The sequence below is a fragment of the Zalophus californianus genome, chromosome 3 (genome assembly GCF_009762305.2).
Source record: "Zalophus californianus isolate mZalCal1 chromosome 3, mZalCal1.pri.v2, whole genome shotgun sequence".
Lineage (NCBI taxonomy): Eukaryota > Metazoa > Chordata > Mammalia > Carnivora > Otariidae > Zalophus > Zalophus californianus.
The window spans coordinates 66,494,404-66,518,642 of NC_045597.1; the positions used below are offsets into that span (position 1 = coordinate 66,494,404).

The 24,239-nt window shown below is 36.4% G+C and overlaps 1 protein-coding gene across 14 annotated transcripts in view; it reads right to left on the reverse strand.

Annotated features, from left to right (window-relative positions):
- Positions 1–24,239, reverse strand: part of NBEA (neurobeachin) — a 680,715-nt gene that overhangs the window by 32,260 nt on the left and 624,216 nt on the right. For all 14 annotated transcript variants that reach the window (XM_027588285.2, XM_027588293.2, XM_027588287.2 and 11 more), the window contains one exon: positions 10,558–10,725. In XM_027588285.2, the coding sequence (XP_027444086.1) occupies positions 10,558–10,725 (168 nt within the window). The remainder of the gene's footprint in view (positions 1–10,557; positions 10,726–24,239) is intronic.

The following is a 24,239-nucleotide window of genomic DNA, read 5'->3' on the forward strand; positions in this document are numbered from 1 at the left end:
GGGTAAGCAGAGAAGTAAAGAAAAATGTGACCTAAGTTATGAATAGCAGTGCAAAATAAGTAAACCTGAACAGGACTTTCAGATTTCACTACACACATAGGACACATAACTCAGTTTTACCTGCTTATATGTAATACAAAGCTCCCATTAGGGCAAGTTCCTATTAGAGACAGTTTCCTGTTTTTCTCCTCCCTACTTTCTTGTTAGGCCTGCTTTGTAAAATCCTCCACAACCCACCTACCAAGTTACAAAATTACCCACATTTTCACAAGCTCTCCTTTTTTTCTCCCTTATTTTCAACAAGCTCTCTCTTAGTCTTACGTTACTTAAAGGTCAGGACCAGGGGCACAGCTGCGTCATCTATGCCCTGCACAATGGTGCCCAGTTGGGGGGCAAATGAGGGATAGAATCTGCCTCAAATGCCAAAGGAAGGAGCATCTTTTATTATTCATCCTTTTAATGAGGGCTTCTTTTTTAATTTGCACAAAGGGGCCATATGTATTAGCTGTGGCTGTGACATGTACCTTATTCCTTTGACCTGTTGCACCTCTTGCTTAATTGCTTTTATCTCCTTCTTGCCTTCCCTCCCCCCCAAAATTCTACCTCCTCTATAAATATAGATACATAGCTGGGATTAAATCCTCACAAGAGGAAGTAAACGTGCTGTGGTTTATGTGCATTATACATATGCCTGCTAATATGAAGATTTCATAGCCAGGGTAAAATTACATATGGTGACGGATAAGTGATAGTTCAGAATGATGTTTAAATTACAGATAAATTCAAAATATTCTAAAAGAAAGAAATTACTATTTAGGTGAATAAATATGTTTTCTCCCTCCCCTTGGGTTTACTAGTTATCTAGTGTACACCCCCTCTGGTAGCCAAGAGATAAAAACTTTGGTTAATCTTGTCTTTTCCACAATGCAAGTAAATTTAACTCAGATACATTTTTCTCCTGTAGAATCTTTACAACTTCTAGTCTTTTTTATAAACGTAATTTAGTATTGTCTTTCTGATGAAATGTCATAAGGTCTAAGTGCCATGAGAAAGTGTGAGGAATCTAATAAGGTAAAGCTGTCAAATGACCTAGTTCATCCATTTTGCTCGGTCTGTGCCATCTTTTAAGTTGTTTTCCAGAAAAGTCAGCATTTTATAAAGTATGACAGGTTGTGCTACCCACAAGGCTAAAATCAGACTATGTTGAAATTACTAGTTAATTATTGATAATTTTCAGAAAATTCAAGATAAAAATAGCAAAAGTGATTCCTTGGGAACCACAGAAAAGGATTTTCCAAAAATTTCCTTAGGATTGTGTTATCTCATTTTATAGCTCATATTTAGCAAGATTTTATTTTAATGCTTTAAAGTGGATATTATTTTTTTTTACCAGAAAATACATGTTTGACATATAATTAAAAATACATATGTGATTTATATCATCTTTCTGTGCTACCTCCAATTCTACCAGTTCTATACCAAATAGGGGAAAAAAATGGAATTTGGAGAAGTCTGAAATGATAAAAGAAAAGATTACTTAATAGCAGACTGTATTTTAACTGATATGCTTTTGTTTCTGGTTTATTGTTATAATAAAACAAGATCATATAAAGCATTATTTTTTAATGCAAGAAAAACAGGAGCAAAATAAATCAAGAAAATAATATCTGCACTTTATTATTACTTGCTTTACCAACACTAAACTATATAAAAAATTAAAAATGCTATTTTATATTCAACTGTTTCTAATTTTTCATAGAAACTACACAATAGAAGAACAAACGTGTTTCCTTTTTTTTAACAATCAACCACATTAAGGCTAAGTCTATACTAGCAAAATTATTAGAATACTTCAGCAAATACTTAATAACTCAAGTAAAAAAAGAACCACATTTGCTGTAACTATCAGACTATGTTAGACAGTATTGAGGGAGAGGATTCTGATGGTTCATTTACCTGCCTCAGTGCTTGGTTTTATTCTTTTAGTATAAACCTAAAAGAAATAAAGAGGAAAATTATCCTTTCGCTGATTCCTATTTCCTCCTTGGACTGATGAGTTATAATGATGATATTACATATCTGACTTAACAAATTAACGTGAACAGTGAATGTGAAAAGCAAGAACCATGTCCTTTGGATTAAAAAAAAAATGCTCTGTCCAGAACAGTTTTTCTTCAAATCAGGTCAGTGCCATTGGTGGCAAGCTCACTCAATTTTTATATTTAAAAATAAGCGTAAGTCAACTCAGGTAGGAAAAGTACGTGTATTTTAATGCGTCAGGTAGTGGCTGTTCTCGCCCGGATGCCTTAAATAAATTTGCCTAAAGCAGTGACTAACTCAGGGGGAACATAGACGTGAGCTGGATCATCTTTCTTGTCCCCAGGAGACTGGCCTCCAGAGACTGCACCCCTACCACTCTCTTGCTCCTCTAGCTTCCCACTCTTTTCGGCCAATGAGAGCTCAGGACAGGAGACAGGAAGGGGATGTAAAATTTATCCTATGGTCCTTCCTTGCCAGGTCCCAGTTTGGCAGTGGCTGGATTGCAGTCTTCTCTCTAAGGCCACAACTCCACATCGTGGAGCCTACTGGGGCTCGATCTCATGCCCATGAGATCATGACCTGAGCCAAAAGCAAGAGTCAGACGCTGAACCGACTGAGCCACCCAGGCACCCCAGCGGATGACGTCTTAAGGACTCTTCCAGATTTTCTGTTCTTTGCTCACTTTTGGGTTAATCATTAAATAGTACATAGGTAAAGTACCCAACCCAGAAATGCATAATGAAATGTGAGAAGAATCAGTACAACGTTTTTGCCAAATTCTCCCTGGTTGAATCAATGTATATAAAGCAAACTCAGGCTGGCTGAATTGGGAGATGGAAGTTGGGGGAAGGCAGTGGTGGAGGAGGAGGAATGTTAGTACCGGTGACGACCTTTCCTCACCATACAAAATAAGTTCACTTGGAGTGTCTGATCATGGAAAGGAAATAATAATGAAAATAATAGAAGTTGGTAAGATTTGCCTGGAAGTGGAATGACATCAAGACAAAGGTTTACCAGGTGGTGGTATAAACATCACAAAATGAAATCATATACTTTTATTAGGCTAAAATCAGAATCAAAATAGTATTGCATGTATTTGGCAGAACAAAGTGCTCTTCTTTGATTTTGACATAAATGGGAAACAACAATTTAGATATACTATATTGAGATTTCAAATGGCTTTAAGTAGGTTCATTATCAATATGTTTAAAACCTTTAAAAATGAGCTCTAAGCATCTAACTGAAATGCTTAGGTATTTAGATTGAGTAATATCTACTTCAACAAATTGAAGCACGCAATATGTTTTGAATAATTGTTAATTTATGCTAAGGTAACAACTGTGTAATATAACTGAAATCTATGTTACTAGAAGATAAGGAAATCCCTTCCAGCTATTTCTATTACAAACAGGAGGCTACAATTTTCACCCTTCTTCCTTGTGTAAAATATGACTTTAGATGCTTGTGAAAGCATTTGCTGTTAATTTCTGAAAATCAGTAATTAGCACTTCTCAACACTATGCAATAAAAATAACACAAAGACGAGAAAAAGCACATCTCACATAAATGACACACATCTCACTTTGACTAGCTGCATTATTTATGCTTTCTTAGGGGACGATTGATGACCATGGACTAGCTAAGGACTGCAGTAATTACAAGGAGAAAAGATAAACCTAAATTAAAGATTTATTCACTAATCAAAATTAAATGTGTGTCATTAATTTTCTTCATACTAATTTCTATATAGAAACTTTATTCACTGATTCTTTGCAATTGCAAGCCTTATTGCTGTTGGGTGAGGAACACACAAACAGGCACATTTGAATCTATTCTTTTGTTAGTCTTAGGGATCATAACATTCTTCTTGTTCCCCAAACGATTCTTTAAACTTAAAAGAATACCTAATGTGCAAATATTTCCACTCCCATAATTTAAAATGTAGGGGTTTTCTTTCTATTTTATTTTATTTCTTTCTATTTTAATTTGGCTTTTGAATTTTTAACTCTGTAAAACTTCCAGTAATTATAGGGGGAAAATTAAGATGGTTTTAAGAAATCTTTATCAGCCATTTTGTTGATCATTTGTTGCAATCACGTCTCAGAATAAATGCCCAGGAGAAAAACCCTGAATATCCCCCATGTGAAGACAATTAGGCATCATGGCCATTGTAAATGGACAACATTGTGCTACAACCCACTCAAGCAATCCACAAGGGGGGGTGTTGCTATCCCTTGTCAGACACAAGAAAGGAGTTAGAAATGGGGGAAGGAAAAGACAAGGGATAACAAATTCACAGAAAGAATAAGCAATGACCAGACGGCCATCAATGTCGTCACTACAAATACCTTCATTTACATCATAAGGATGAAAAGTGGGTTAAGTTTTTCCTTATAAATTTTATGAGTTCATCTTCTAGGAAAGCCAACATTGTAGGCTGTTTTGGTTAAAGACATGTCTGTCTTGTTGGTTCCTGACAGCCTTATCATGTCAGGTTTCTGTAGTAGCAGGAATGGTTCAGCAAGAAAATAAAGTGAAACTGAAGGAATCTATTCTACTTCCTTTGGGCATATTCTCACTATAGCAGATCCAAAGGAATGCTTTGTTATCCCTGTCAGATCAAAGAAAGAGATAAACACAGAAAATAAAATCTAAGAAGACCAAGAAATATTGGTAACAAAAAATTAGACTAAAAATGTCACACTTCTATAACAACTGGTAATATTAAAATTTATTATTTAATGTTTTAATATTTCCAGCACAGATGAATGTGTATATATGTATAAGTAAATAAATATTGCATGGCCCATATGTTCTTACAGTTTGCCAGCAAAATAGCCTTTTACGATAGGCTTGTGTATCTACCTCTTACTATCAAAGAGAAATCACTTAAATCATTTTTCAGTTTGGCAGTGTCGACTATACATATGATGATATAGAGAAATGAATTATTAAAACAAAAGTTCTTCCAAGATATTTCATTTAATTATGCTTTTAGGTAAAATGACCAATAGTCAGTGTAGTGCTCTATGGTTTACAAAGTATTATCCCATATCTTTTCTCATACGATCCTCAAAAACAGACCTATGAGTTATGTATCATTTCTGTCATCATTTTACAGGTGGGAAAACCACGGTACATAAAAGTAAAGTGACTCAATGTCTCAAATTAATGACTGGCTGTGATAAAACTTATTATCTGGTTTCCACCTTTCTATTATTTTTTATTGCCTATTAGATACCATATAATCATATCTAAGGCAGACAGACTTGAGTAATTATATCCATGATCGAAAGAGTGATCCATTTTAGACACAATTTTAGAATGAAATATTTTTCACTCATTATAAAAGTACAGTAAAAAAAAAATTGTGACATTTAATTTGTAATCTCTACTAACCAACTATTGACTGTGCCATAATCCCCTAGTGCCTCTGGAACTCTTACAGACTGACAAAACAAGTTTTTCTGGAATGTAGTTAAAATAAACAATGAACAAAATGGCTGAGAAAGATTTCTTTTTTTCTTTTATTTTTAAAAAAATATTTTATTCATTCACCTGAGAGAGAGACAGCGAGAGAGGGAACATAAGCAGAAGGGAGCGTGAGAGGGAGAAGCAGGTTCCCTGGCAGGGAGCCCGACACAGGACTCAATCCCAGGACCCTGAGATCATGACCTGAGCAGAAGGCAGATGCCTAACGACTGAGCCACCCAGGGGCCCCTCTTTCTTTCTTGTTTTAGAGAGAGAGACAGCACACGCAAGTGAGGGGAGGGTCAGAGGAAAAGAGAATCTTAAGCAGGCTCCACACCCAGTGCTGAGCCCTACTCAGGGCTTGATCTCACAACCCTGAGATCATGACCTGAGCTGAAATCAAGAGTTGGACACTTAACCGACTGAGCCACCCAGGCACCTCACTGAGAAAGATTTCTTAGAACCATCTTAAAATTTCCCTTATAATTCCTGGAAGTTTTACTTAGTTGAGAGTTTTAAGAAATTCAAAAGCACAAACAAAATAGAAAGAAAAACCTTACAGGTTAAATTAGTGAAATGGCAATACACATTAGGTGTTCCTCATTTTTAAGAATCATTTTGAAAGTAAGAAGAATATCATCTCTAAAACTAGTATTAGTAAATACTGTTATTTTAGAACTCCTAGAAAGTAATGGGATTAAAGCAACCCCGACTTGACAATCAGGAGACCTTACCTAAACCTGACTCTGATGCTACATAAATGGGTGTCCTCGGAAAAATTGTTTAATAAGAGTGTTGGCCTAGCTTAATGGTTTTTAACTGGAGATGTATATGAAATGCCTGGAAAGGTTTTTGTTTTTCAAAATAAACCTGCTTGAACCCTCTCCCTGAATATCCTGAGATGCCCATGGGACGGGGAGTGGGACAGTGGACAGGAAGTTAGATGGGGTTAGATGGATATGGCAGGTGTATGTGAAAATAGTCAAGGGGCTGGGGATATAGAAAAAATTAGAGTTTAAAATTTGAAACTAGGTGATAGGTACATCGAGGTTCATCACACCACTCTGTCTCCTTTTGTAGGAGGGGGAGAAAAGCTTTCCAGATCTTCTTATACACCTTTAGTACACAGTGCTTCTTAAACTTCAATGTCTCAGACAAGTCACTAGGGATTTCTTTAAATGCATGTTCTGATTTAGTAGGTTGGGAAGGTCTGAGAATCTGAGGTTCTCACAAGTTCCTCGGTGATGGTGTTACTATTGGTCTCTGGACTACATTTGAGTAAAAAGGAATTAGAACACCATGGGACCAGATAATTACTAACTAGAATATTCTATTTCCTCAGCAGGTCATAGGATGGAGTTTCTTGGCCATCATTTGGTAAGTAAAAATATAAAGCAAATCACATCATTTTTATTAATATGTAAAAATGGTAAGAAAGAATATTCATTGCCATGCTTAAAATTACTGTTCAAATAGTCAGTTGAGCTCATCTATGAAATAACATGTCTAGAAGATTATGATGTAAGCCAAGACTTAAGACAATTTAAATAATATCTAGTATCCAACAGATCTAGTGTTTACATATTAAGAAGAGCTTTGTACCAGAACTCTTCTGTCATGTTTCTGCCCAGAGGCTGTCATGATAAAGTTTATTATCAGTTACTGCTTTACAAGTATAAAATAAGTTAAGCTGTCATATTTTTCTCAGGCAAAGATCCTAAGCTGTCAAAGAATGTCAATTTTAAATCTGACATAGAGAAGAAAATTATCTGTTATTCTGACCTCTAATTTCTTGACATTTTAATGCCATAATTGCTGTGGTTAGTGCTGCTTCATGATTTCAACCTGTCAAGGAAGAATGAATCAATAACCTTAAGCCATTTCTCAAATTTTAGCCCTAACTTCAAAGCTTGAAGTTATAGTTATAGGCAGATTGTGGGATATATATATATATATTTATTTTTTCATATATATATATATATAAATATATACATTTTTTTTCAAAAGGGACATATATCGATATTCATATATTAAATATTTATTGTTTAAATCAGTGTTTAAGCATCAAAAAATTCATCTTCCTTAGGCTAGTTGGAGTTTAGTGTAAGATAACTATAATCTTTCTTTGGCTTTATCTATGTGAAATGTAATGATCTTAGTATTTAAAAAACACAAAGACAAACATTATCAGATAAAAGAAATTCATTAAGCTAGATAAGAGGGCTAACATTTTGAACACTGCTTTTTTAAGAGTTTGTGTCCAACCAATTAGGTAGGTATCAACAATTGATGTTTTCATAAAAGGTGCTGTGCCTCCTGGAAGGCCTCCTCATAGGGGAAATGTATATGTAAGGGGGTAGAAATGGCTACCAAATAGTGAATATACTGCACTTCATTTCACTTATCTACAGAGTTCTACTGGGTGACAGTAGATGCTAAGCGTTTAGGTTGGCAAACATGTCATGTATTATTCCTCCTTTATAGAGATAGCAATTGAAATAGAGGGAGATCTAATGTCTTGGCCAGCATTAGATAGCTCACAGACTTTAGGTGGGTTCCCATCTATTGCAGGTTCTTAAATGATAGTGCAGTATGTTTTTCTTTTTCCCCACAGAATATCAGCTTTAATTACTAATATGGTAAGAATGGAGAGTTATACGTTTTTGAGAATGTAATAGGTTTCTGGGGTAGAGGAGATAAGGGTGGGGAGTGGGGAGAGGGACAGTTAACTCATGTCCCTTGATATAATTTAATCTGCTATGGCTACAATGTAATAAGCAGTTCCCTGGCAGTCTTAAGGAGGTAAAGCATCTTCCTAAGCAATCTTGAGTTGACACAGGTCCACAGGGTCAGAGCAAATGTGTGTGTGCTTGGGCCTCTGCTGGCTGGTGGAAGGAAGGTAACTGTGTTCCAGGTATGGGCACCCTTAGGGTGGATTCTGAGAATGGACATCAAGAGCTTTTGGGTCAGAGAGGCAGGCGAGGAGCTGGGGTGGGAGGACATATCTATCACAGAATGACTCTGGAAGTTTCTCTGGTGGCACCTCAGTATTCAGCAATTATGTGCTCATAATGAGAATGCTAGAGAGAGTCTTGAACTCAGGGCCCCTAGTGCTTGGCAGTCAGCCTCACTATGAGGGAATCAGGAGCAGTAATATATTGTTCAGACCATCTCTATAATAAGCGAACATCATGGCTGAGCCACTCCCATCCAATAAAAACTTTTTGAAAATTATACATTTTCATGTAGTATTTCATTAGGAAGTCCTATAATTTGATACTTAAGGCCCATACATAGTTTTTTTCCCCACTGTCCAAAGCAATGGTGTGATATTTTATAGAAGCAGGTATTTTTATAGAATTCAAATAATAAACACATATCCATGTAAAGAAAGCCTCAATCCTAATTCCATTTTCTTTTTATTCCCATGTATCACTTTATTTACTCTCATTTAAATGTGAAAAATCTGCTATTTTTCTGTCGATTTTAATGCTGTCTTGCACTGTCATTACATATAATATGCTTAAAATATTTTATTTTCCCGAGAGGATTAACTTGCAACTTTCTTTACAAGGACAGAACTCTATAATGGATAAAAATGTATGATCAGATATTCAGAAGCAAAAAGGTTTATGGTATTTAAAAGGCAAAACCCAATTTGGAGGTGGTCTTGGGATGAAAGGATAAGCTACTCCAATTCTTCTTTTCTGATTCCAAAGGTATTGGTTCTAAAAGGAGGATATAATTTGTAAGGTGTTTACAGAACCGGGCAAAGGTGTATTGTGAAAAGAGTAATTAAGCTCAGAATTATCTCCCATAAAATAATCTGATTACATTTTGTACAGGGGGTTCTAAATCAGGTGAGTGTAATGGTCTGCAGAGAAAATCCCTTCTTTCACCCGTGAATTTCGTAGTATCTGGCTTCTCTTTCCTTCCTTCACTCTTTGCCTCTATCCCCTTCTCCCAGCTTCAGGCACTAATCCATTTCCTCCCACGTACAACATAACACTGCACCTAATAACGTGCTTATGACGCGTTCTCTGAATACTTAGCCCTAAGGGTCCAATGAGCCCCGATCTCGAGCCTCTCCCTTCTCCTCTTCTCTGCTTGAAGCCATGCAAATGGAGCCATTTTGTTTTTGTAGAGGTAATGTAAGAAGTAAGTTTATGGATGCAAATTTTTCTTGTAGAGCTTTATTTCCCAGATCTACAAGTTTTCCACCTCTAAAATTAAAAGCAAAAAAATAAAACAAGCATTCCCCTGACGGGAAATGTAGCCATGATTGCTTGTTTTGCACACAGCAGATGGCCGCTATCGGGCGGAATGGAGGCTGGGACGTGGCTTCCTGGCAGCGACACTTACCCAGCAGCTGTTGCTCCTTTACTCTTTCACCTATCTGAAGTCATTGTGTGCAGTGTGGAAGTGATTTAAATAATATTTTATATGAATATTTTCCTAAAAATACGTATGCACATAGTAGAGCACATAATTCCCAACTGTTAGCTATAAACTTTCAGGGTAAGAACATACAGGAATAAAAATACTCTACCCTCATCTATTTTATTGATGTATTTTGGAGAACATTCTGGAATAAAATACTATACCCTCATCTATTTTATCAATGCATTTTTTTGAGCATTCTGTCTGGAAGTCTGTAATTTTGCTTTTATTAAGAAAATATATACTGGCAGCTTATACTGGCAGCTTATTTTAATGTGCATGATTCTTATTCAAATATTCAACTAGGTTTCATTAATAACATGCACAGAGCTTTAAGCATTTTAATGAAGATGCTGAAATAAAACAAGTAAAATAGGGATATTGAAGTGCATTATATGTGTCTACAATTCAAAAGAGAAGAACACAGTGGTCTCATGACTTGGTTTTAACATATAATACTCATTTTCCGACATTGTCAAAACCCTGAAATTTATGTTTCGTAAAAATTTATGTTGAAAGGAAATTTATACAGAAAGAGATGGAAAGCCAAATTTGTGTTTGAGAGATGAAAGAAAGTTTTGGAATAATATGGGACTTAACACCTACCTCCCTGAGCACAGGGTCAGTGATACTATCCAGGTTCACAGAGCCTTCATAGGTTAAGTAGTGAAAAACATTCAGAGCACGGACTGCTTCTGGTCCTCGCTGTTTGTAGCCAAATATAAGGTCAATCCACTGATGGAGTTGGCAAGAAACAAATTCACTTTCCAGGGCCTGCAATGAATGAGTCAAGAAAGAAATAAGAGACTGTACAAACTTAGCAAATCTCCCTTTTTCTTACTTTGAAATATTCTACGTAAAGAAGTACCATATGCTCTTTGCATTACTGTATTTTATCTGTATGTATTAGATGTCCTGTTCCTAGAAATGGCAAAATAATAAAACACAGACCTGAATGAAAATTTTCTCTTTCTAAAATGCTTAACTTTTTTGTGGCTCCATTATGTATAGGATACGATTTTTAATATTAAATAGATTTCTTAAAAAGATGCATTCATGTTCAAAACAAAAATAATCTGAAGTACCTGTTTTAATTTTACAATAATTTCATTTCTCATTTTTAGACATTAGTTTAAAACTAAACAATTTCATTAGAAACTTTGATATATACTTATTTTCCTGCCTAAAGTCTTCAAATTTACCACTAACACTACTAAAAGGGGATGCCTTCCTTTGGTTACAAATGAACTCTTGCTTTTACACAGTCTAGGAATCACTGGGCAATTTTACACGTTGGCTAGCTAGTAGGAAATGAATGCAAATTACTGACGTTGTCAAGGATCATACTAAGCTTCCATAAAGAGTCAGAAAAAAGAGAAGGCCTTTTCATTTCCTATGAAGCCATCATAAGCTTCGGGAGGTGTCCTGACACGTGGGCACGGAGTTCTGTTCATACCTGTGACATGAGCAGTGTCGATTGCTGTATGGCTCTCCATGCCTCTCACTTACTGCACCCACTTGTCATCAATTTCTTACTGATTTTAAGAGCACATTGATTTCAGCAACATGAACACAAGCTGTAGAGCTAGCTTCTTAAATTTCAACTGAGTGTAGCCATATTAAACAATTTTCTAAATTACAGCTGTAACCAAATATGTGAATGAAGTCATTCTCTGGCTTCATGACCCTGATTTCTAAGGCGTTGACACCAATTTGGAATTCACTTAATTAATAAATGATTTCTTAAATCAGCCCTCTGATAATTACATTTAATTTTTTTAATCTATAAAATATCTGAATGATACTTTGCAACTTTTCCTGTGATCACATTTTACCAGCAATTTTATTTCCCTCGACCTCTTGATTTATTTCTTTCAAAAGTTTTGGTATTTTACCAATTATTGTGGATGTTTCTCATTCAGAAATATAAACAGACTTTATTAAAGGGTAGTTTCTGTACTAAGACTAAACAGAATTCTACATTCTATGTATTCTATATTAGTGGTATTGACATAACAGTTCAGACTAGAATATAGAGAAGAAGACTAAAATATAAGAGCTAGGTTGGTTAAAATTCTGTATTGGTTATGTCAATACTGTTGGTTTGGTCGGTGTGTATAAATGATTCTGTGAGTGTGGTGTAACTAGTTAACAAAGAAAAAAGTCTATTTAGTAATGTTTTCAGTGCTTGGTGCAATAAATGAAAGGATGAAAACCAAAAAATTATGGAGTTGCTTTTGTCCAAATGTATTCATGGGAATTCAAAATAGTAATAAAGTCAGATATGTTACTCAAAGAAGATTTTAGGGCGCCCGGGAGGCTCAGTCAGTTGGGCAACCGACTCTTGGTTTCGGCTCAGGTCATGATCTTGGCTCAGGTCATGGGTTCTGAGATCTAGCCCCCCCAAATGCTCAGTAGGGAGTCGGCTGGAAGATTCTCTCCCTCCACCCCTCCCCCCACTGGCACGCATGCAATCTCTCTCGAATACATAAATAAATCTTTAAAAAAATAAATAAAGGAAGATTGTACCAACACCATCACATAATCAGTTAAGCAGCAACCATTTCAAATAAATTTTATTGATACCACTAGACATATTTGGAAAGTATTGATGCAATTTAATATTTTTCTGTTAGAGTAAAATAAATATTGAATAAAATGCTTAATGTAGTTGTGAGAGGTGGAGGGAATGATGATTTTTCACTAATTTGAATTTAAAAATAGATCTGTTCTCTTCTATCTCCATCCACTACTTTCACTTCCCTCCTCCACCAGGGACAACATCTGTAATGTGTTTGATGTTTCTCCTTTCGTTTGCATGTGTTTTTATAAAACATTACTCGTTATTTGCGTATGTAGTTTTGATTCATCAAAATGGTACAAGGTTATAGATTGCACTTAGTTTCTTACTTTTTCCACGTAGCATTGCTTTTGAAGATCAGCTGTGTGTATAGGAAATCTGTTGTTTCTAGTGGCTGCACAGAGCTGCCCCAGCAATGAGCACTAGACTGCCTCTAGCCCCCTGTGACACAATGTTGGGATGAATGTCCTCTCTTGCACCTCTTTTTGGATCTTTGTGAGAATTTCTCTGGGACTCATAATCTGGAGTGGGACTGCTGTGTCCCTGCAGTGGATGTGCCCATTAGTGCCCAGCTGCGCTTCAGGATGGCTGCCCTTGTCTCCACTCCCTCCCGCAGTGCATATAAGGCTCTATATGTCCACAAGCCCATCCACTCTTAGTATTGTCCGGGTTTCTAATTTAGCCAGTGTAACAGATATGAAACAGTATCTCATTGTTTTAATTTGTATTCCTCTGATTAATAAGGAATTTGACATCTTTTTAATATAGCCTTTTGGGTTTCCTCTTCTGTAAACTTCCTCTTCACGTCCTTTGCTCATCTTTTTATGGAGGTTCCTGTCTTTGTGTTGTTATTTTGCAAAAGTTCTTTATGTATTTTAGGTAACAGTTCCTTGTTGGTTTTAAACATTGTAAATGTATGCTCCCAAATGTTACATGTCTACGAACTTTATCCATGTAGTTCTTCATTGAAAAGAAATTCTTAATTTTGAGCTCATCAACTATTTTTTCTCTTTATTTTTATGCTCTTGGGATTTTGTTCTGAAATTACAAAGATAACTTTTTATAATTTTAATGTATTAGCTTTTTTTTTTTTTAAGATTTCATTTGTTTATTTGACAGAGAGCTAGAGAGCACAAGTAGGCAGACAGCAGGGAGAGGGAGAAGCAGGCTCTCCGAGCAGAGAGCCTGATGCGGGGCTCAGTCCCAGGACCCTGGTATCATGACCTGAGCCGAAGGCAGCCGCTTAACCGAATGAGCCACCCAGGTCCACTAATGTATTAGCTTTATGTTTATGGTTTTACTTTTCATATACTCGTCTTTAATTCACCTACAGTCTACTTTAACTTGTATGTGGTATTAAATAGGGATCCAGTATTATTTTTGTTTATATGGTAAGTCAGTTTTTCCAATACCTCTATTAAACAAACACAATTTTCCTCAGCGGTATATGATGCCATCTTTGGTGTGTGTATATTTGAGACAAAGATATAAAACTGCTAGTGTTTACAAATAGGATAATCTTCCTAGAAAAAGCAATACAATCAGCAGCCAACTTATTAGAACTAATGAAAAGGATGCAAGGTACCTTTTTCTTTCTCTCCTTTCTTCCCTCCCTTCCTTTCTCTTTTCCCTATCCAACCATCTATCCATCCATCCATCCCTCCATCCATCTATCTGGATATATGTGAGTCTACAGCTCTTTCCACTCTTTTTATTTCTATTGTTACCCTAATTTATCTTAATTATCTTTATTTCTCATATATCTTTCTATTTAGTGGGTTTATTCTTTTTCAGTCAATGCAGCTATTCTTGGACCTTTATTCTTCCCTATAACATTTAAAATAAGTGCACAGAGATACATCAAAATGATTGTGATTGGAGGCCAGTAAATTTATGGGTTAATTTGGGAAAGCTGATATTCGGTTCCCATCCAAGGTCCTAGAATGTCTCTTTACTTACACGGGTTATTTTCTATGTATTTTATTAGAGTTAAAAATTAATATTTTCTCCATAAAGGATGTGGGAATTCTTGGTTAATTCCCAGAGAGTCCACAAGTTTTGACGCAATTACAACATTCTAAAATTACATTTCATATTTGGTTACTGATGATTTAAAAGAATGCCACTGATTTCTTTAAGTTGATTTTGTTTCTGGCAAGTCTTATTAGTTATAACTATAACGTCTTTATTTTTTTCTTATAGAATTGTTCTTAACTTTAAGGACTACATTAAACAATAGTGGTGACATGAAGCATCTTTGTCTTTTTCCTAATCTTGAACAATTAGACTTTTTGTAACACACATATACACACTCACAAATTTTATATATATATATTACATTATAAATACACACTCACACATTACATTATATATATATACACACTAACAGATATTATATATATATATTGGGGGTTGTTAGATAGTATTTTGCTTAGAACTTTTGTATTTATATCTATACATGAAATGGCCCTATTTCTTTATTCTTCTTTTCTCCCTTTAACTACTTTTGGAATCAAGATTACACTAGCCTTCACGGATGGCTTGTCATGTTTTCTGCAACTACTTTCTAAAGAAATTATTTTATTATCTCTTGAAAATTTGGTAGAATTTACCTGTAAAATAATATGGCCTTGGATAATTTGGAGATGGGAAGGTTTTACCATTTAAATTTCTTTCAGGCTTTTAAGTCTTTATTTCTTTTGGTGCCAATTTCAACGTTTTATATATTTTTTCTCAGTATTTATTTCATCTCAGTTTAAAAAATTATTCATATTTGTTTACAACAATCTTTAATTCAATTTTAAAAAATCTCTAAGTCTATAGTTATTTATCCTATCCTATTCTATATGTTAGAGAGGCAGCAGAGTGAATCAATGAACAATTAATTGTGTAAATAATTTTGCCCCAGGTTTTTTGGGGGGGATTATAAAATTAAATGACAAAGAAACAATAAGGTAGCAGATTCAACAGATAATGTCTTATAGATTGTCTGTCTTGCTAGTCACTGCGGAGAGAAAAGAAAATCCAGTTAGAATATCTAAAAGCCAACCCCGGTTTTAAATCAAATGCATACCTGAGAATCGAATTTTAGGTACCCCATAATGAAAGCATAAAGACCTATCTCAAGCAAAAGCCTGACACTGAGACTTAACTGTACTCTAAATAGTATCAATCTGTTACTAAATACATGCTGTCTGCTTATTCTCTACAGAACTATGTTTTCTTGTACAAACCCATTTTGGACTCTGAAACAAGATTTTATTGCAAATACTTACAATGGAAAAATATAAAGAAATACTTGATTAGTAAGCTATTAGGGTTATAATGGTCTTAATAGCTTTCTTTACCCTTTACTTGCATATCTAAAAGCAGAAGCAATTGCTTTAAGCCTAGATAAACCAATTCCCAATCCATAATTCTACCCTGGGGATCTGGGAGGAAGGAAATAAAGAGTGAGATTTAAACCAGAGAGGATATCTCTTAGATGGATAATAGTTACCTAATTCTAATTTTATTGTCCCATGGGTATTAGATGCTAGAGAATTCTTTCTCTAGCAGGTTTAGGATAAAGCATCTCTGAACTTAAAAAAAAAAAAAAGGAAACGAGGGCTAGTGGAATTAACTCTGAGGAAAGAATATTTTTTCTCCCGAATTCTTTTTATTTAAGAATACTGAATTTCCATATCCTCTTCTAGACTAGAGCAAGAATATTTCCAAGACTTTTCTCTTATTGCCTCAAAAATCTGCTTCTGATACTGAAAAGATTCTCTAAGGAGAGTTGCATGTAGTCAAGCGGACAATCAGAAATCATAGCACGACCTCTTCTGTAGGGGACTTAACTTATTCTAGGACTTGATTGCTTACTGGAGGTATAATCCAGAGGATTCTTTTCCAGTCCCACTAGCCCTACCCTGGTCTTAGCTCTCATTGCTCTTCACAAAGGCGACAGCAATACACCTCAACCTCTTTCTCTAATCTGACTAATCCAACCAGTCTTGCACCCTGCTGGGGGAACAGACTTCTGAAACCATCACGCTCACATTGTCCTCCTCTATTTCAAATCTTCGAAGGTTCTTCCCAGCAAAACACATTAGGGTAAACTTTACCTGACCCCTGATCCCACCCTCCCCCACTAGTTCTTAGGACTTCCGGATATACATCCTTGGCTCCAAGGAGCACAGACAATTCACAGCCCCCAACACAGAGCAGCTCATACAACCTTTGAGCCTCTGTTGCTCCTTTATCCCTTTTGAAAGCATTTCACCCTCCTGCTTCTTTTTCAGGTCTTAGCCATCCTTCTTACTCAACTGCAAGGTTTGTTTCCTGGGTTATCCAGCTCACACTCTATGAATTCTTCTATGAATTTCTATGACACTTGAAATCCGTACCCTCCTGTTTAATGGAGTAAGATAATGTATACACATTTACTTGTGAAAATCAATTTGCATATAAATTGGAAAGTGCTATACAAACAAATGGGGTTATTACCAATTAGCACTTGTTTCAAACTTGCAATACTGTATCCTCAATTAGAACATAAGCGTTTTGAAGATAGAGATCGTATCTAATGCTTCTTTTCCATTTGTCATAGCTCCTAACCTAGTACTAAATAATAAATATTTAATAAATATTATTGGTTAATTAATTAAGCAATGGGAAAGATGTGCTGGTAACAAGAAGGAAGAAATGTCAGGACTGGGAAAGCAGCTCATTCATTCAGTGAATATTGACTGAGCATCTGCTATGCGCTGACACTATTCTAGATTTTAGGGTTATGACAGTAAATAAAAGAAACCAAAATCCCTGCTCCGCAGCATTTACATTGTAGTGGGGGGAGATCGACACAACACCAGATAATTAGTAAGCTACAGAGTATGTCAGAAGGTGAAGTGCTAAAGAAAAGAGAAAGGTATGAAAGAAAGTTAAGGAGTATGTATGGATGGGGAGGGAATTGTTAATTTGGAGGAGGTGGTCAGAGAAGGCTTCTTTGAGTTTGTGACAATTAAGGACCACAATGAGGAAGTGAACTATAAAGATATCTGGGGGAAGAGGATTTCAAACAGAGGCAATAGCCATTCATTCATTCATTCATTCATCCCTCATCCATTCAATATGTAGCATCTATTATGTGCCAGACAGTTATTTTAGGCCCCAGAGATACTATGATAAACAAGACAAAAGCTCTGATCTCTAGGAGCATGCCCATTGAAATGCAAATAAACAAGGTGAAAATACTTTAATCTCTTTCCAGCCCCAAATTACTGACTATCTACCCTGTGCCAGAAACTAGTCTTGGAGAATATACAGATGAATAAGGATTCCATGTCCTCCAAAAATATCACAAGTCTAGTGGGAGATAAACATGGCAGCTTGGGCTTTTCCTGCTTCTCAGACTCTAAGCTGACAATAGGCACTAAACAGCCCACTCCATCCCATTTCTAGTAGAAATTACTAAATATAATGATGCATCTCTGCTGCTCTATCCATCACCACTCTACACACTTGTCCCCTACCATTTACTTGCCTCTATAAGACCAGAGAAATCTGAGGGAAAATGGTCACAGCTAGGAAGCTGCATAGAGAGGCTGTTGGCTTGAACTTTATTTTTTTAATCATTTTTTTCAAAAATTTTATTTAAATTCGATTTAGTTAACATATACTGTATTATTAGTTTCAGGGGTAGAATTTAGTGATTCATCAGTTGCATATGATGCCCAGTACTCATAACATCAAGTGCCCTCCTTAATGCCCATCATTCAGTTACCCCTTACCCCCACCCAGTCCCCTCCAGCAACCCTCAGTTTCTTCCCTAGAGTTAAGAGTCTCTTATGGTTTGTCTCCCACGCTGTTTTCATCTTATTTTATTTTTTCTTCCCTTCCCCTATGTTCATCTGTTTTGTTTCTTTAATTCCACATATGAGTGAAATCCTACGGTATTTGTCTTTCTCTGACTGACTTATTTTGCTTAGCATAATACCCTCTAGTTCCATCCATGTTGTTGCAAATGGCAAGATTTCATTCTTTTTTGAAGGCTAAGTAATATCCATTGCTTAACGTCTTACTACCTTCACTGCTACCACCCTGGTCGAAGCCACCGTCACCTTTTATAAAACCTGCTAACAGATATGCCTGATTCTACCCTGTGCTTCAACAGTTCATAACTAAGACTGCAGCCAGAGCGATCCTTTCAAAATGTAAATAAGATCATGGCATGCTTCTGCTCCAACACTGCCATGACTCTCCATGTCACTCAGAGTGAAAATGCAAAGTGCTTACGATGGCCTTCGAGGCCTTTTGTGATCTGGCCTCGCTGCTGCTCAGTCTTCTACTAGGTGCCCCCTGCTCACTCCACCCCAGCTCCTTGGCTTCCTTGGGAAGCACATCCCTGCCACAGGGCCTTCGCTTCAGATGGTCCTTCTGCCTGCAAAGGTCTTTCCCCAACACAGTCACTTGGTCCACTCTCTCACCTTCTTCCAGTCTTAATGCAAACCTCACTTTCACAGTGAGGGGGTCCTGGCCACCCACCCCTGTATTCCGGAGCCCCTTACCTTCCCACTACTTCTTGTTTCCATAGTATTGATTACTTTCAAACATACTACATATTTTACTCACTTACTATTTTGTTGTCTGTCTCCCTTTGATCAAAAGTCAGCTCGACAAAGGCAGGGATCTTTGCCTGTTTCACTGGTATATCCAAACACATGAAATAGCGCCTACCAGCGTTCGCGGGGACTGATGTGTACTTGTCACTGTTCCTACTAGAGTGCAAGCTCCTGAGGGCCACTCATTGCATTGCTCATGCTTGTGTTTTCAGAGCCCAGAGCAGTGTGAACTGTGTAACAGGCCCTTTGTGACTGGGATAAAAGAAGGAATTTCTCTACTTTAGCTTTCTTTTGAGTGGGATTTGTGTTCAAGTCTTCTTCGTGTTTTTTCCATAATGCTTTCCTCAGAGCTGGCTCAAAGATTTGTGTAATAAACAAATCCCCAGTTTCAGAGAGAAGGAGGATACTGAAGGTCCACGAGATTAAGGGTGCCTTATTTGTCCAAGGGGTCACAGCTGACACGGGCAGAGCAGGCACTTAAAGACAAGATCTCTGTCTCAGTATTTTGAGTTTGCCACAGCACACTTCCGCAAGTTCTCATTTCCTGAAAATTCTTTTCAGAGCAGGGTGTGCTTTTTAGTATAAAAATATACCCCAAGTGCAAACTGTTACCCATCAAAAAGAGACTTTTTCTTTAAAATATGAAAATCATATAAAGGATGTAATACAGCAAAAGCAAAACCACATTTGGTTCTGCTATCTCTGCCTCAGTGCACCGTACTCTGCTCTGCAGACGGAGAATGTTCTACATTTGGTCTAGGAGCACCAGGGATCTGCTGGGCTGAGGGCCGGATGAGATTATCAGTGCACATCCGTGAAAGACCTTTTTCTAAAACAAATTTTAAAAAAGGGCAGATTATGATTGATGAACCCAGCATTAGGATAATGTTATCAGAGATACTTTCTATTTCTGTCCTTTGTGAAGAGGTCAGATTATAATCATGTTAGAACTGAACACAGTGCTTTATTAATGTTTCATGAGTGAGTCGGTTGTAATCAGCCTAGCTGGGTGTGGCTAAATTAAACCAATTCTTGATGTATGAACTCAATGCACTTAGAGTTTATTGAAATGTCTACCCAAAGTGTCCATATCACTTTTCCAGTTTTTCTAATGAGACCAAATTTTGGATTTCACAGTTCTTCAGTAAAACACAATCCTTGTCCCTGTATTTACAAAAATATAAACAACTGTAATTAATTATATATATTATTTCCCATAACTAGAAAACAAGTTAACCAAAAAAAGTACATTCTTAAAAATCAAAGTAGTGTCTCTTTTTTAAAAATGAGAAGGAAATTAGGTTGTAGACATATAAAAGTTTCTACAAAATGTATCAAATACCTTTTCAGTTGTTATCATGAGATAATAAAACTGATTTCTCATCAATGATATCATCCCTTTTTATAATATTACTTTTGTCTTCTTTGCCTTGAATTTCTTAATGACAGCTTGAAAGAAGAAGGAAGGAATGCTCACGGATATAGAATACTAATCCATACAAAGAGATGAATTTTTTTTTACCACTGTGAATGTCATTTCTTTGGGATATAAGACATTTTCATTTTATACTTTAGACTCATTACAAAGAACCCCTTCAAATAACTGAAGATAATCCCAGCCCAAATTATACATACACTAGAGCACATTTTCTCTAAACCTCTTTCCTAAGAACTAAATCCTGTATGAGCTACCCAGCTGGTACAAAGTTAGAAACTTACAAAACAATATGAAAGAATGAAGGCTGTATTCATGGAATCTGTGGAAAATTTAAACCCTCTGTATTTTCTGTTACCACTCAGGCTTTGTATATTAGAGAAATAGTCATCAAATACCAATTCCTTCAGTAGGAAAAAAAAGAGAGAGAGGCACATGATTAAGTTTCCTAGTGGTAACACAGATGTCTGACATGATTTCTGCATGACATCAGTATGATCATTTCCCATCAGTGTGACGGGAAAACTGACCAGAAGTTGGAGCGAAGGGTTCTGTGAAGGACGACTGTGAACTAAAGAAAGCAGCGCAGGGGATACTGAGGGAGGAGAGCAGACGTGGAGACACACAGCTACTTCTCATAAGATGATGTCCTTTGAGTGCTCTGCGGCCTATCGCTGTTCTCAGGGGCGGCACCTCCCACTGCCCCCTGGCTCTAATTCTGATGCAACTGAGAATGACGGCTACAGATGTAGAACCTTGTTGATGCCATGGCAGCCTTCCCTTTGCATCCTGCAGGGTCCCTTCAAGGAAAACCCAGGTAAAGAAGACAGGAAGAATAAACACTTCTCAAGCTACCCAGTCTGTGCTAGCAGGCACTGCCTACCTATGGTCGATTTAACCTGGCACTGCATCCTGGTGCTGCAGAGAACCAAGACCACGGCACTTTGATTTTTCCCAAGTAGGCAGAATTTTGTGTAAAGTCTGTCACCCCATGGAGTAAAGATTTAGTTAAAGTCTTAACTGACTCATTAATGCCTATAACAGGAATTTGGTTTAGAAAAGAGAAAACCCCTCATGCCTTGCTTCCTTCATTTCTTCACAAAAACAAGCTGGAACTTATTATAATAAAAATGTAATATATAACATGTAATATATAAATATGTAACATATGAATATGTAATATATAAATAAGAACATGTTATATGTCAATTATACCTCAATTAAAAAAAAGAACTACAAATAAGTATGATGCAATTCTGAAAATGTTTTATGATAGTTTCAGAAATGCGTAAGTATTTATCTCTCATACTTCAGTCAGTTATAAAACTTCATTCTTTGGAATATGTGAGAGCAAATCTTTGAGGGACAGTTAATTCACCATATTACATGCAATCTTTACAATTCCTAGTATACTATATTACTTGGCTTGATGACACACTCGATAAATATGTATTTACAGTGACAGAAAATAGTGAGATTAATTTTAAAGAAGCACTGCATTTTGTCTTAAAGTTTGCTCAGCAGCATTTAAGCTGATAGAAAGACAAAGTATAGGAGGTATATAAACAGAAGTCAGGTAATTAATTATCAGTCACCTGATAGTAACTGGTAAGGTTAGTATCAGGAGTAAATTATTTCTTGTATTTTATTTAGATGCAATAGAAGTACTCTGAGCAATTATAAATATAAAATAATTTATTACTGAAAAGTATTCATGAATTTTGTTCTTTCTTAAAGTAAGAGGGAAAATCTATTTCAGAGTTTAACTTTTCTTTAAGTGTCACATTCATTTCTCAGGCTGTATCCTTCAATGAATAATCTGCTAAATTCTCTTAAGACCCAAATGATATGAAACCATTTGGTGAGAATCAGGTATTTCTAAGGAAAAGGGATTTTTAAAAAAAATCTTATGTGGTGATCATATATGAACAATACAGTTAAATGACTTAAAACTCAATTGTAAGTCTCAGCCAAAATTAGGTATATGGAGGTCATCCATGCACAGATATAAATAGTTTACAGATAACAACTAGATTATATTCCAAAGTTCCTTGTGGTATTTTGGAGCAGATATTGCAATAGAAACAGCATTCGTCTAATCTGCTTTGGTTCTCAAGTCGATCTATAAAGCCACATTTAATTCAAAATACAGGTAAAGTTTTAGAGACTTTCAGTGGGTCTAGGGGATATTACGTTCAGAGTTCCAATTTGCAATGCCAGGCATGTAAGTTAGAAAAAGCACTTGGGTTAAGACCTTGGGTGAACCATTTGGCCTTTTTGGGTCTCAGTCTCCTTTCTCAAATAAAGGTCTGTGTAAGCTGTAAAATCCTGTGGGTGCCTCTAAGTTTGCCTTTCCTCCATCTGCAGAGTTAAAGGATAGCTTTCCTCTCACAACTGTTGGGCAGTGGGACCTAAGACCTCCTTAGCTCTAAGCAGAGGTCTTACCAGCTGGGGAGGGAGCCTTACAGGGTAGGCTGGGGGAGAAAGAGGTAGAAATGGGATCTCAGAAAGTCAGGTCTGCATGGCCATTGGGGCTGGAACATTCTGCTGGTTTTGGGGCAATTCCCACTTGTTTCTTTCTTTTCTTCTGCTGACCCCAAAGTACTGGCTTCTTGTTAAAAACATGTTTCCCTTCCTTCTCCTTTCCCTTCTCCCTTCCCACAGCTCCTTAAGTCACCATTTTATCCTGGATACTGTGGGTAAGAACACTGCCACTTTGATAAGTAGGTGATATCTGGCAAGATGATTGACCTCGCTGGGTTTCAGGATAATTCCCAGAAGACTTTTTTGAGGATTAAAAATAATGTGCCTGAAGCTCTAGCCTAGTATCTGAGACAAAGAATAAACACTCAAAAACATCACAGCTTATATGGAATGGACTATCACTGCCATTATTGTGTCTTGGTCAATTCAGGACCATCACTGGGGTATGGAGTGAGTTGACTAAGATTAGGGTATATACATCCTGATTTGCAGCAGTTATGAGCAGTAAGTATTGGAATGAGGACAGTAGAGAAAACAAATGTGAGCAGCTATCCCAGGGAAGTAAGGAGAACGCACTAGGAAAGTATATAGCTGTAAGGAGAGGTATGGACTTGGTATGCTCTATAGTAACATTCCACTTACTAAGGGTAGAATTTATCACTTCATGTTTCAATGTTTCAGAACTTCACTCCTAAACTGGAAGTGATCAGATACTGACCAGTGAAACCTGAAGCAGATGTCACTCCACCAAAGCTACGAAGTTTCCATTTTCTTCAGGGCCCTAATTAGCACCTGACTGACTCCTATTTATCATAAGGCTTTGATACATTTGATTAACTAGAAGAGATTTTAAGCAACACACTCTAATCAGAATGGCTATAAAGGGAAGTGTGCTGATAGCTGACAATTTCAAGAAGAAAAGAGAAAAAGAACAGATATAGAATTATAGCCTTCATAGAATAATAACAGGTACTTATGATAATAAAGAGAAGGTTTCCTCTTTTGCATAAAAGGATAGGGAACCAAGTAGTGATAAAGTTGAGAAAAATAACAAACCTCCAAAAAAGTTTTCACTTAGCTATAAAAATCTAGAAACTGCCTTTATCTGGAAAGTGTATTTGGTTGGATTATATTACTGCCCATATTAGATGAATGAAACCTTGTGATTTTTCTGCAAATTTAGTCA